The sequence below is a fragment of the Corvus cornix genome, chromosome 9 (genome assembly GCF_000738735.6).
Source record: "Corvus cornix cornix isolate S_Up_H32 chromosome 9, ASM73873v5, whole genome shotgun sequence".
NCBI lineage: Eukaryota > Metazoa > Chordata > Aves > Passeriformes > Corvidae > Corvus > Corvus cornix.
The window spans coordinates 12018563-12032909 of NC_046339.1; the positions used below are offsets into that span (position 1 = coordinate 12018563).

At 41.5% G+C, this 14347-nt stretch overlaps 1 protein-coding gene across 2 annotated transcripts in view; it reads right to left on the bottom strand.

The window, feature by feature from the left end:
- ATP13A4 (ATPase 13A4) overlaps positions 1 to 14347 on the bottom strand; it is a 45060-nt gene that overhangs the window by 11828 nt on the left and 18885 nt on the right. For both annotated transcript variants that reach the window (XM_039556594.1, XM_010406179.3), the window contains 13 exons: positions 13664 to 13795; positions 12326 to 12496; positions 11734 to 11891; positions 8558 to 8746; positions 8181 to 8242; positions 7299 to 7449; positions 6614 to 6700; positions 5795 to 5948; positions 5089 to 5200; positions 3387 to 3511; positions 2409 to 2572; positions 1274 to 1396; positions 560 to 639 (listed from right to left, as the gene is read on the bottom strand). In XM_039556594.1, coding sequence (XP_039412528.1) covers positions 560 to 639; positions 1274 to 1396; positions 2409 to 2572; positions 3387 to 3511; positions 5089 to 5200; positions 5795 to 5948; positions 6614 to 6700; positions 7299 to 7449; positions 8181 to 8242; positions 8558 to 8746; positions 11734 to 11891; positions 12326 to 12496; positions 13664 to 13795 — 1708 coding nt within the window. The remainder of the gene's footprint in view (positions 1 to 559; positions 640 to 1273; positions 1397 to 2408; positions 2573 to 3386; positions 3512 to 5088; positions 5201 to 5794; positions 5949 to 6613; positions 6701 to 7298; positions 7450 to 8180; positions 8243 to 8557; positions 8747 to 11733; positions 11892 to 12325; positions 12497 to 13663; positions 13796 to 14347) is intronic.

Genomic DNA, 14347 nt, shown 5'->3' on the forward strand with positions numbered 1-14347 from the left:
GCCTGAGGCTAGCTAGGTGAAGTAAGGGTGAGGTCTTCAAAAGACTTGGGAAACAGCTGAACAACAGGCAACAAGATGCCTGAGACTGAGGAATATGTATATGTATATGTATATGTATATGTATATGTACCACTGTGACTGTGAGCAATCCAGACTGCCCCACCACATTTTCTAACCCATCACACTGAGCCAGCAGTAGCACAGTAAAAAGACAGCAAGCATCAGAGAAGCTGCAGTGCTGGGAGAGATTCTTAAAAGTCTTGGGGAGACAAGTCCCAATCCTTCAGGCCCAGAGAGAAGTAAAAATGAAGAATGATGTGAACAAAAAAAAGCCAGGACCACAGGAGCGTTTGACCTTCGACAGGTTGCCAAATCAGCATGGAGTTCAGTGTCTCTTTTTTAACAGACTTTTGGAATTGAATTGCCAAGGTGTAGATCTGTGGAGGTTTCAGTTTTGTGCAGTTCCATGTAACTCTATGCTAGACAAAAGCTAGCTCTTTCTAGACTCTTTTCTAGCCTGAAAATTCAACAAACACTTTCAAATTCATTAGGAACTTACTCCAGCTTTTGAAACTCTTCTACAAGGCTGGATTTCTGACTAGGAGACATTCTAGCAAAAACTGTTCCATTCAGCAAGAGCTATAAGGAGAAAAAAGGGAAATTATTTTTAAAACACTTGAAGTGATTTCAGTAATAATCTGAATAAAAATCACCAAATATCACATTTATAAACAAACGGCTGATTCTAGACTCTGAAGCAGGAAAGGCTGATGATAGAAGATAAAGGGGGTCTTAATCAATATTTTGAAAAAGTAACAATGACAATAAGGACACAAGGCCTGGTATGCCATTTGAGTTACCTGATGAACACAGATTGCCAGGCGGGGAGTTATAAGAAGAGAATTCATGAGACTATCCTGTCCATGAAACAGACAAGCTATGCTGAATTGCACCATGTGTAATACCATGCTTTCTCCTGTTCTCTGAAACAGGTCAGTGTTGTGCATGGGGTAGGAATACGGGCACAAATGTTTTAAATCTTGTCCTCACACCATAAGGCATGCCTGCTCCTCTCATGTGCAGAGAAAAATACAGGGATTTTCAGATCCTTCCCCATATAATAATATCTTAGATTCATCTAGCCTGTGAGTATTTCAGGGTTATAATTGTTCCCAGAAGATGTCCTGATACAGGTCTCTTCAGCTGATTATACTGGGACAATCCATATCTCCTGAATGGCAAGGCTACTCCAGTTAAATAATCCAGATCTTACCTTTGGAAGTAAGTGCCTGAAATGCTGTGCTATTATTTGGTAAGATTTTCCACTCATGGCAAAATGATACTGGCCTGATCCCAATGCCAGCCTGATTCCTGGCTCAGTCTGACTATCATCCTCCTATAAAATAAGACAGAATGAGTGCTGTGCCCAGGGCCTGAAAAGCTACTCTGCGTTTACACAGACACTACTACAGGCAAAGTAAAGGACATACCGTGGGAGGGTGCTTTTGAAGACTCTGGGAGACTTGGGTTCAAGGCCCATTGCCTTTCCCTGGATTTGTAAAGGGATTGAGGCATATAATGCCAATAATACCAGTGTTAACTGGGTGTTTGTTGCATGAGTTCTATCAAATGGACTCTTGCATTTGATAGGATTCATGCAGCAGTGCCAATCTGGTGGGCTGCACTGGAAATGAGAGGGACTAGAGACAGAAGATGGGCACCACATCTAAGCAAGCCTTTCTGCAGTGAAACACAGGGCAGAAGTTGCTCAGGCTGAGGAGCCACTCAACAGCCCCTGCAGATATCCTGTACCATCTGCCTGACTCTATACTTCCCAGGGAAGGGTCAGCACCTTCAGACTAACTCTTCAGGGAGAAAGTAACTGGTCTTCATCCCAGCTTCTCTGTGGAGATCCTTGATGGAATAAATTTCTTAGCCTGGCTTGCCTATGTTTCACTGTGTACATGCAATTTCTCAACAGTGGATCCGTGCTTTAATTCTGCAGGTAAGGGGAAGTGCTAACACTCTACCTGCTTGAACAGGGCTGGTTCATTCAATGCAGCTCCACAGATTTTAAGTTCACATTTATACCATGAATTTTATCTTGCAGGGAAAGGAAGCATTTAAACTGGCATCAGCTAAGCATGAGGGCTAGAGACAAATCTTTCTGGGATTTCTGCGAAGCTGTTCTCAAACCCAGCTAGGCAGTTAGCAAAAATGTGCTCACAGGATAATATGCTAGGAAGTAAGCTCTAGGGGAGTACATTTTTATAAAGATCTCCTCTTCCTAAACTCTTCTAGCACATATTCTGATGGTGAATGGCAGTTCTCTGTTATACTAGCATAATCGCACTCCTTATTTAAAGTTTGTTTTCCTGCTGCACAAAACCTGCTTCTGATATGCTCACCAGGCTTCTGTAATCTTCAGCTTTGTTTTTTTCTAGGGATTTCCAGGTTATAGATGCTGAAAAAGATCCAGGCACTTTGTTTGCTTCCACAAGAATCACTCTCTGTGTTGGAGCAATCATGCCAGCATTTTTGGCAACTGTTATAGCTGTCTGAATGTTGTCTCCTACAAAAAACAAAGGGAGTGTTACCTAAAAATTTTTGCAGTGAGGAATTGTTTATTCATTAGCCTGAATTCTGAATTTTCAAATATATCCAGAAGAATCAGTGAGATTTCAGTAGCTGTGCATAAGAAAGTTTTGATAAAGACTGAAACTTTCCAGATAAGGTTTGTCTCAATCACTGAAACATATTTTCATTTGGAAAATAAATATTTTGATCTGGAGATGAAATATTTTCATATTCAGCTTGAAGAAATCCAGATGGGGAACGTGGTCCTAGATTATTTGTTTTAGACAAAAACCAATAAGGGGTTCAGTGCTAAGTTGCTGCTGGTATCCCTGATTCTCATTGATTGGCTTTGGTGTATGTGGGCTGAAAGGAGTGAGGCCCAAGTCTTTGGACAATGGAAAGACTTGGGGTTACTCTATCCAAACCCTGGTTTAGATGTGGGTAGAATAACCCTTCAAGACAAAAAAAAAAAAAAAGGATAAACATGCTCTGGTAGGCATGAGTTACAGCTGTTAAAAAGTTTGGAGATGTGTCCTGAGCATGCATGCTCCATCTCTGCTCATTTCAGGAGGCCCTATAAAAAAGGGATCTTGCATGACATGCCTTTATTAGAATCAGATACAGCCTGGTGAAGTTGCCAGGGACAACATGGCTCACCTTATGTCATTATTAAAACACAGACACTTCTTGGATTAAATATCTGTGCCTTCCTACCAGCGGTAGTGAAAACAGCAGACTTTTCACTTAAATATTGTTGGACTCCCTGTCTGGACCAGTGACCACATAAATAATCCACCTTTTTTAAATACCTGTGACCATAACACTCCTGATGCAGGCAGCACTGAGCTCTTCCAGGGCAGGCTTTGTCTCCCTCTTTAATCGATTCTCCATTATCAGCAGACCCAGGAATGTCAGATCAGATTCTACCTCCTCCCTAACAGTCAAAAAGAAACAGATTTAATTATTAATTTTGCCTTTATCAGCATTGGATTTGGTGATAGCCAGTTATAACTCTCAACCATCCTGCTTAACTCAAAAGAATTAAAATAATTTGTCTATTTTCTGCAGTTCTAGGATGTCTCTCTTTTGTGGTGCTTTCAATACCAGCAGTGCTAATTCAGTACCAGAACCCCAAATTTCGTGCAGGACTCCCAAACTGTGGTGGACTGATTTGGAAAGTTCCTGCACACTAGACTTTCTCATTTGAGAACTGTACAACAAAGAAACACACCTTAATTAACATGTCTGCTCCTCTTGACAGTTGGACCTGAGCAAACAGCCTGTGGCAACTCAAATTCTGTTTTCCCCTACATTTTTGTTTTCACCTGTGCTATTGCTTTTTTACAGTTGAACACATTCAGTTGAGAACAGAATTTGGTAAACACCCCATCCCTGAGTCATGAACTAGAGGTCTCTCAGGGATACAGGTTGACTCTGAAGAATCTGAAAAGAAGAAAAGCTTTCAAGCACTTATTTTAGCCACCAAGGAGAAGGCAATGCCAAACTCAAACGCTTGCATGGCAGTCAGAGTAGCTGAGTCAGGTGATGCCTGGACAGTCACTGCTTTCACTGCAGATCTTGTGTTTGACCAGCAGCTTTCTCCATTCTCCTGGCAGCATAAACATCACACATGTTGTAACTGCACACACAACTGCAAAATCTGGGCCATTTCACACACATTTGCTCATTGGGTTGGATAGGTTTGTCACAAGAGTTACATAACAACTTTCACTCTGTGTCGGTGTCCATTGGCCCTTTCAGCAAAGCAAAAAACCCTGTGAAAAAGCAAGTGAGCCTCACCTGGATTAGGACCTGCAGCTAGTAAAGAGAGAGGATAGCAGAAGCTCAGTAACTGCAGATATTTCAGAAAGGGTGTTTCTGGAGTATCACAGGAAAAAGCGAAAGGGATTTGGGAAAAACTGTATGGATTCATGTGTAAGTGTTCTTTTCTGAGGCTTGTGAAAAACTAATACCATAAGCATAGTAGAAGAGTTTGCTGACTTCTTTAGAAACTAAAGAGGGCTAAAGCTAGAAAGCTAAATGATTGGACCAACACAACAGCAGAAGATAGTTTACTGACTTTGACTGGGCTAGAGAACAGTAATGGGGGTCATCTGCTGCCTTTGCTTAATCAGACTGTGGATAATAAAAAAATCTTTAAAAGACTTCTCTTCAACTGCAAGCCTGGGTAAATCTGCAAGACTAGTGGAAATGATGGAATGAGGGGGGCGTGTACTAGTCTTCAAGTGTAACAGAATTATGCTTCCTATGTTAATCCAGAGTTAAGAAAGTTAGGAAATGTGCAGGAATTGTGGGCATGTGCTATAGGAGTGCCCTCTGTCTATTCCCAGACCTATATCCAGATTTAAATCAGATTCCCTCTGGCCTGAATCTAACAAAACTCTGTACTATGACCCTGCTCTTGGCAGGGGTGATGTGGTGATGGTGCTTTGTGAGGCACCACTGGCCCATGGCTGAACATGGCCAGAAGCAGTGCTTTTTATGGCTTACCTTGTTAGAGCAGCAGGCAGTTTCCCTGCCTGGAGAGATTTACAGGCCAGTCCAATGACCCTAAAGCCCTGGGCTGTGTAGAGCAGGAGCTTGCTTTCAAAGTTCGATGGGACTGTGCAAAACAGGAAAAGACATTTTATCACAGCATTTAACTGCTCTCTAATAAAAGGAAGCCTTGGAGCAGGGAAGGTTTATGTCCCAGAGTGCCCAGAGTATACTGATAGGCCAAGCACATCAAAGAAAGGAGCTGAACTTAATTTTGTTCCATAAGAAAATCTTTGCCTCTCCTTTATCATTTTGAACTTAAAAGTTCAAAACATACACTGCAAAGACTTATCTTCTTCCAGGGTGTCATGAAGGATCTGTGCTTCTCTAGTTGCCCTCCCAAGGTTTGGAGAAAAAAAAAGTCTACTTTTTTTGGGGGGGGGAGCCAGACCTGTAGACAACTTTTCCAAATATTATTCTGCCAGAGACTGTACACCTTGTACAGGAGTTGATAGCTACTTTTATCTCTTAGCAATCCTTCCTTGTTGAGAAGGGCTGTGTGAGAGCTTAGCCTTAGACTTGGAGTACAACAGAGACACTTTTCAGGCTTTACTATAAAATCTTAGACACAGAAATCTCATTTGGACCTTCCATTTCATTGCACCATCGAAAGTCACTTACACATGTGTGTTTCTAGGAAGCATTTATAAATGTTTGTTACCTGTTTCCGCTCTACACAGCATGGCTACTATTTCTGGAGCCCCTTTTATGAAGGCCTGTGGATCCCCACCGATTTCCTGGGCAATGACAGACATTCTTTGCAAGGCTGAGGAAAATGGAAACTGATGTAAAATGGTAATTCCTTCCACTGGGGCCTAGGAGGAAAGCAAGTGGATTACACAGTCTAGCAAGGATTTTAAACTCAGACCAGAAGATTTTAGGTCTGTCCTTTGGGCTATGGAAAGAAGCTAACCATGTATAATGGGCTAATTTGTTACACTTAGACAGAAATGACTGGTACATAAAGACGAGATTAAATTTGTGGAGAAATATTTAGCTTAAGCAGTAGGAAAAGTTCACTGACAATTTTAGCAGACTACTAAATGTAAATCACTGAAAGGAATTTACTAGTCTTGTTTCTCTGCTAAGACTCTGTTAGGTCTTACACTGGTCTTGCAAAGGAAAAATGGTTGTCAGAAAGTGTCCCACCAGTGTGTGTCACCACCAAGGATCTGACATCAGCCACCAGACTCCACTGCATTCCCCACTCAGCTGAGTTTGGGTTGAGTCTCAAGCCACGAGGACAGGCTGGACAATCTCTAATCCAGCATCCCCCTGCTCACTGTGTGAGCTGCAAGCTCCCCCAGGCATCTGTAATTCGAGACAGCAAAGCAATCTCTCTCTCTGCAGGCAGTACAGGAAAGACAAAGTGGGGAAGAGCTCTCTTGGACAGGGACACCCACACATTCCTATACTGAAAGGTAACCCTTACACTGACAGTCTAACTTGATCATGGATGTGAATCTTGCAAATATCTTACAGTGGTAGCTTTAGGACCAGGTCTAACAACTGTGGCATCTGTGGATCCTTGACCTTCAGTCTGGTGTCCACTGGAATCATCTATCACCTGTGTATTGAAATACAAAAATATTTCAGACTGCAACACCAGTAAAGCTAAAAGGAACCTCAAGGATTCATTTAAAGCTTTTTCTTGCCTCTAAATGAGGTATATTGTTCATTGCTGGGAGCAATCTGTCAGATGTAAAACTAAAAACTTCCAATAACGGAAAATCCACTGCTTCTCTTGGCAACCAAATAGAAAGCCTCACCAGGTTCAGTAAGACATTGCTGTACTCTTGCACAGCAAATAGGTTATGTCCTCTCACTGACAATAAATCCTTTATTCATTACAACACACTTAAATAAACAAAAAACTTTAGATATAACATAGACTCAACGAGAAAATAATATACAAGAATTTGTATTAATGTAGAAAGCTCTGCTCTTGAAGTATTCCACAAATCATCTGGATTTTTTATCATCACAACATGATTGTGAGGAACAAAAATATTTTTTGGTGTCAAAGGAAACTCAATTATTCCTGTTTCACAGGAATTATTTAACTGAATTCCTGATTTTTTTGTAACTTCGATGGGTGTCTGGCTAAACCTGAGATGGCAAGGTGATCTCCCCACTGTTTGCATAACAACAAAGCACAGCTTTACCCAGTTAGTGGCCTCGAACATTTTCACATCCAGTGGGTCTCCTTGGATCTTGCCCTCCCAAACAATTAATGAATGACAAACTGCCAGTGCTTTGAACACTGGGCCCCAAGGCAGGCTGTGGTCTGCAGGGAAACTGTGAATGTCCTGAAAGCTAAATCAAAAGAGAACACAAAAGTTACTGTCAGAGAACACCAAACAACATAAGACTAAAAGAAAAAAAATCCTAAATTGGGGGCAGTTAAAGTCCCATCCTGAGGCGAGACCACACACATGTTCTGGGGACTTGTCCTCCCCCATGAACTGCTTTTCATGCACCTATTAAGGCTGGGATACACATGCTCAAAACAAGTGTGTTATGCCTAGTTAGGGAGTCCAATGGGATGGAGAGAGGAACAGATTATTATAAAATATCTTCTTTGAGGCTTGTGCAAAGACTCTTGAGTTCTAATACTGATATAAGTTTGAGCAACTCTGTGCATGCACATTTCTGGAAATGTAAATGGGCAAAATCAAGGCCATTGAAAGAACAGAGCATCAATCTTGTGGATAACAGTGATTTCCTGTCATAAAGGATTTGGGTTACACTGCAGCTTTGAGATCGAACCCAGCCTGCCTACTGCAGACTGTCTGCCTGGACATGCTGTGCCAAATGCTGGTGACAGTGGCTGCATCTTTTCACGTGGAGCAAGACCCTTGGGATAAGGCAAACAATTCATTTTCCAGAGGATATGGAAATAAAATTAAAAATCTAAACATGGGGAACTTCAAACTGCTTAAGTGTTTAACATTAACTGTCTTTCAGATTTGGTCCTATGTCTAGTAGAAGAATCCAGTCACTACCCCACCAAATTTAGATGCCATTGATGTGTCAGGGAGCCTTACCAGTTTCTTTCAGAGGGCAGCAAGCCCCAGAGATCCAGGCCATCTTCTGTTAAGGTGCCAGTCTAAGTTAAAATGTACGTTTAAATTAACTTCCCACATGAGAGCTCCGAGAGGAATGAAAAGCAAGACTTATTTTAAGAGGTTACTCTCCAGAAAATGCCAGCATGGGGCAGAGCAAAAGGGCTACAAGACAATTCCTAGATTCCAAGAAAAACAAGAATTTGCCACAGATTCTGTTCAGACAACAAGAACTTAAGTACACAGCATTGGTCATTGTGTTTCTAAAATACAATGGAAATGCTCAATCAAACCCCAGCCTCCCACCCCCACCATGGCTCTCATTACCAGTGAGGGCATAACCACCACACAGCCATTACTTTGTCAAAGCAGACAAGGTTCAGCTGTCCACATATGTTGATCCTCTGTGGGCTGATGCAAAAGATGCCTTTTTTCTTCAACCTCTGCTGCGTATAGATGATTCCTGTTGTCAAGGCAGCTGGAAGAGCTGGTGGGACAGCAATAGTGATAACATCCAGAGCCTTCTTCACTATTTCTCCTGTCTCCTCCTGACATAATAACAAGGACAGTTATCAGGAAGAGAGTGGCAAGGAGTGGTGCTTGCACTGGGTGTAGCCCTCTTCATCCCGCCTCCCCTCCACTGCAGGTGCTCCAGGCTGTACTGTTTTCTGCCCATGGTCCATCATGTATTCATATCCATAAGAAATTGATAGGCTTGATTTAACCAGAGGCTTTAAAGCCTCATCACTGCTAAAGAGCAGCCCCCAGGCCTTCATTCATTCTCCATGCAAACAAACCTCCAGGCAGAGTTCACAGCCTCCTCCAAAACACGTGCATTCAAACATGCCAGCTAGATCACTGCACCCTCAGTCAAACCCATTTTCCCATGACACAGCACACAGGAATCTGCTATTTATATGGGCATTCATCCAAATGCCTACAGGCACAGCTCTGGACCTCATGTTAAGGTGGCAGGTGAGACATATGGGATGGTGCTGAAAAGGAGGGCAGACTGTATGAGCTAATGATTTCTTCTGACCTTATGTTCTAGGAGTTGTGAAAGAAAATAGCTTTTACCTGCAGGAAAAGACATGGAAATAACAGTTACATTTGTAAAAGCAATCTATAATTTGGGAGCTTAGTGGTCAGTGTAAAACCGACTGCCAGGATGCTGAGTGTGGGCACCACTATTCTGGGCAGTTGATATGAATGCTAAAGAATTGAATGCTTTTCAAATTGGAGTCCCAGAACTGAGACACTGCAAACTAAAGCAAATTTTCAGTTCAGAAGGACTTGCAAACCATCACTGAGATCTACTATTACTACTTCTGAGCTTGGGACTTTGACTATAAATCATGTTGCATTTGATGTGCTGAATTTCCATCATGTTCTGGTTCTCCCTTCATTGATACTGTCTCAGACCACAGAACACACCATTTTGATAATATTTTGTATCTATTTTATGTTAGAAGGAAGTACTTACCATCCATCTTTAGATAAACACTCACAGAAAGAGAAGAGAAAGCATTTAGTACATCCTGTGATTCAATCTTACAAGATTGACAGCTTCAGCAATTGAGGTAACACCAGCATGTATTTTACATATTACAATGGGGAAGTTAAATTAAGAAAAAAAGGAAAAAACTGCAAAGCAGACACAAGAATATGTTCTTAAACACACTTTCTTTGATATCTTCAGGGAAAATAATCTTCTGAGCCCACTGATTGTACATTATTCCCCAAGAGAAAAATTATTCAAAAACTGAATTACAGAATCAACCTTGCAACTCATGAATTGGACTTTACATTGGCAGATAATTATCATGGCATGAAATGATTTCTTGAAAGTTTCTAAAGAAGTTCTAAATCAATTAGGCTTTAAAATTTGCAGAACTACTGTTTACAGTGTATAACTCTTCTCACATTGACCTTGATGCATAAGAATGAGTGAACTATTTTAAAAGGGTTTCAGGTGAACCCTCCAGAGATTTAGAGACCAATATGGCAGGGCCCTAGGTGTACTAATAGCCCTTAATTACCCTCACTAGCCTCACCTCTATCCACATCCTCTGCTCATGGGTTCAGGAGCTCCATTTAAGCTCAGGCCTGGGCCTTCAGTGCCTGTCTGAGCCATGCTGTGGGTATACCCACTTCTGTCACTTGGATGGACACCTTAAGATGTGTGTCACAGCCTTGTCTCTTGTCCTCATCTCCTTCTGCTTCTGACTGATCTCCCTGGATTATTTACCACTTTACCTTGCCTGGGACTGTTGATGGGCTGTTACCTGCACCCAGCTCTCCTCACCATGTTCAGACACTCTGTGATTGTGCTCAATTATCCGTGCTCTGGTCATCCTCGCCTCCTGGCTTGTCTCCCCTAGGGAATAGCTGTCTTCTGCTGCTTCCTGATACAGTAAGTCTTAGTTCCACATTGAGATGTGGGAGATTCAACTGTCCTGATACAGGACAGTTACCTTTGCAAAATTATTTCCCCAAAATTCTCAAGGATATTAAGCTGAGTGATAACTAAGTGTAGGTTATCTCCCATCCACCACCCTGCCCCACCCAGATGACTATACAAAGATATGAGAGAAGAAGACAGAAGACAACAGGGAGTTCTTTGTAATACCAGTCATTTTCAATGATCTCTGTTTACACTTGTACTGCTCAGGGCTCTGTAACACGGGAGAAAGGTGGCCAAAGGAGTGGCAAATGATCTCTTAAGTCAAAACTAGTACAGGAAGCAGCAAACAGAAAGCAGCTGTTTGCTACTTCTCTAAAACAAAACCTACAGTGCCTTCAGTGATTCAAACAGCAACTCTAAAAACATTTTTGCACAGTACATAATGAAACTATGGGAATCATTGCCACAGGTGCTGTCCAGTCCAAGACTTAGATGAATTAATAAATAGATTAAACCACACTCTAGGAGATTTTCAGTGACTGTTACAGTAGAGGATCCAAATACAAAAGACAGCTTTCTGAACTCTTAAACTTTTCTCTTCAGGAAGTTAGAAGACTATACCAGGGACAAATGGTTCTATACCTACTTTCTACCATTTAACATAAGCATTTGACACCAGTTACTCTCAGAGAGCAGACAGGGAGAGATGGTTCTTTGATCTAAGCTGAAGTTTTTGGAAAGCTGCCTTTCACAATAACACATCTGCCTCTGTCCCACTTAACTCATGACTCACTTGTGCTTTTTCTAGGAATGTACAAAAAAGTGCCACAAAAACCCTGTAAAAGGTTCTTACAGGGTGCTGAGCTGCAGATAACCTATGCAGGGCTTGCACAGGATTTTCCAAGACCTCAGAAAAAATTGTTATTGGGCAGCAGTAGGTTTGGCATCTTGGAATTGAATGTATGACAGTTTGTGTACTGTTACCAATTCAACTGCACTGTAAAATGGACTCATGTACTAAGGTAAAAAGGAAAGTGACAAGGACTATGTTTTTATATATAAATTTTTATGAAGTCACTCCAGTTTCAAATCTCTTAGATGTGACCATTTCTCCTGCATTTAGTAACTCACCCCAGTAAGTGCAAATACACACACTGTGTAGATCATTCCAATGGCTGCAAATGCTATGAGGCACATCAGGAACCGGAGGGCATCTCTGTACAGCTTGAAGTTCATGGGTTTAGGGTAGAGAATGGACCTCACCAGATCACCCTTGGCTGTGTTGAAACCTGGAAAGACAAATTTAAATCATTTCAAGGGGAAAATATTTCAAAAAATTCTCTGCAAAGAATGGAGGGCTTCAAAATTATTCATAATTCCTGCAAGTTATGAAAGAAGGCCCAGGTGTTTCATTTTAGTGTATGTGGCCTTATCTGCAGAATATAGAAAAGAGGTATTCTTGTCTTAGGGGGGAGGATTTTTCAATGTCTCAGAAGCAAAGCAAAATTCTTCTTCATAATTATATGCTGACAGTTTTTACAGAAGTTATGCCAAGCAAACAGAAACAATGCATAACAACTTAATCCAGCCCAGGATGATGATTCTCTGTCTGAGTGTTGTGAATATAGATTAGTACCTTTAACTTAATGTGATTGGATACATTGTCAGACTGTTCCAGTGAGAAAAATCATGGAAGGAAAAGTGAACTCAAGTGTTGACTGACCAGTCCGCAGCACCACAGCTTTAACTACTCCTCTGTCATCTGCCTTGGTCTGGATGACCTCTGTTCCACAGAAGAGGACATGTTTTTTGTAATCCTCTGCACAGTACACTCTCCAGGGCTTGGAGTTATCAGTTTGAGGTAGATGGGTCTTTGTTACTGGAATACTTTCTCCTAGGGAAGATTAGCTCAGATGAGAAAAACTGCAGTACACTTAATAACAGCCTGCTGACTTTCAAATAAGTACCTAGACATCTAGGTGATAAGTTAAAGGTGTTTACTAGAGAAACCAATTTACAGAAATTTTACTTTTATATTTTGACATCTTCAGAATGAATAGAGCTTAAAGCCTAGCAAACAGACTGCCAGAGAAGAGTTTTCCTTTTCATCAGTGCAGCAGCTTCATGCAAATCTGAGGACTGAAAGCAGTCCAAACTCTGGCTGTAGATATAGAGACTTGAAAGGAGGCCCGAACTGGTGTTGCATGACTACCATTGATGGCCACAAGTTGTTTACCTAATTTCAACCTCATGTGCAGGTCACTAAACTATTCCCTCAAGCAGGTGAGAATATGATATTCCCTATTTTCCCTCCCTAGTAAAAAGCAGGGCCTTTAGCTCAATGCTTGGCAGGTGACAGATACCCTTTTTATGTCAAAGCAGATACTAAGGTGAGGAAGAAATATTGTGGCACCTGAAGTTTTCTAAATGAAAGGTGTTTCTGGAATTTCTCATTTATATGAAATTTCAGAACTATCAGTTTCAGTTTGATTCAGACCAAGACCAAATTTAAAAACAAGAAATAGACCTCCTCCTGCACCAAAAATCCTGCTTTCAGTGACCTCTCCCACCTGGTGTGTCCTCCACTGCTATCACAGGAATGTGGGGCCAAGTGTCTGGAGGGCTAGACAGACACTCCACAGGTTGGAGATGTTGCAGCAATGACACATTCAGTCAGTGACAGAAACCACAACATCCAGAGTAGACTGTGGGCCCTGTGTAGGAACAACTTTGCTTCATACCTATTGCTTCTTCTCCTGTCCTGCTCCCTCCTCTTCACTGTCCACTCTTTCCCTTCTAATGAAATCACCTCTTCCTAAACGCTGCATGCCAGGAAGGTAGAAAAGGAGACTTCCTAAAGTCCATATTGTCTATTTAGACAATTAACAACAATTCAGTCACTATTATAGCAAACACCCAGAAGAATCCCCTTCTCAGCCAGTTATGGACTGTCTCACAGCAAGGGATGTACATGATAACACCGTCTGTCCTCTGTCACTGGCTGAAGCCATGGGGCAATGATGGGTGTTCAGATGGCAAACCTGGGAGGGATGAGCTGTACCTGTCAGCATGCTTTCATTTACAGTGCACTGCCCACTGACCAGAATGGCATCACAAGGCAAAAGGGTTTTGCCCTCTTTCAAAATCATCATATCTCCAGGAACAAGATGGTGTGATTCCAGCTCTTGGAAACCTGAAAGTGACAAGTAATGCAAACTTTGTGCTTCAGATATTTCTCTGTAGCAAGGGGAAAAGAATACAAGGAACTACTTCCTGAATAGAATTCTTTATAATGGCTGATAAACAAAGGACCTAAGTTTGCAACCTATAATATTTAAGAAAAGCCTAGGCATCAGTTTCAGCTGTAGAATTCCTCCTTATTTACCCAGGAGCCCAACCAGCGGTTACTGTTCCAATGCACTGACCTAACCAAAGAACCCTGGATCTACATTTCTTAAATTGACTTAATCTCTTTGGATTGTGCTCTAGATACCTTGACAATGAACAGACTTTGCATGGAGCAATTAGGTGGACTCACAGCCATTCAGTGGATATGTTGTTGGCTATGTCAGCACCACTTTAAGAAAAATTGCTTAGTTTTCCTGACAATTTTCTGCTAAGGCTGCACTCAATTATTAATATGTTTGATGTGCCACAACATATTCCTAAGTCAAAATAACTCTATGCGCAGAAGTGAGTTAACTGAGCTGAGAAACAGAAGAGGAAAACTGCTTTAGAATAAATT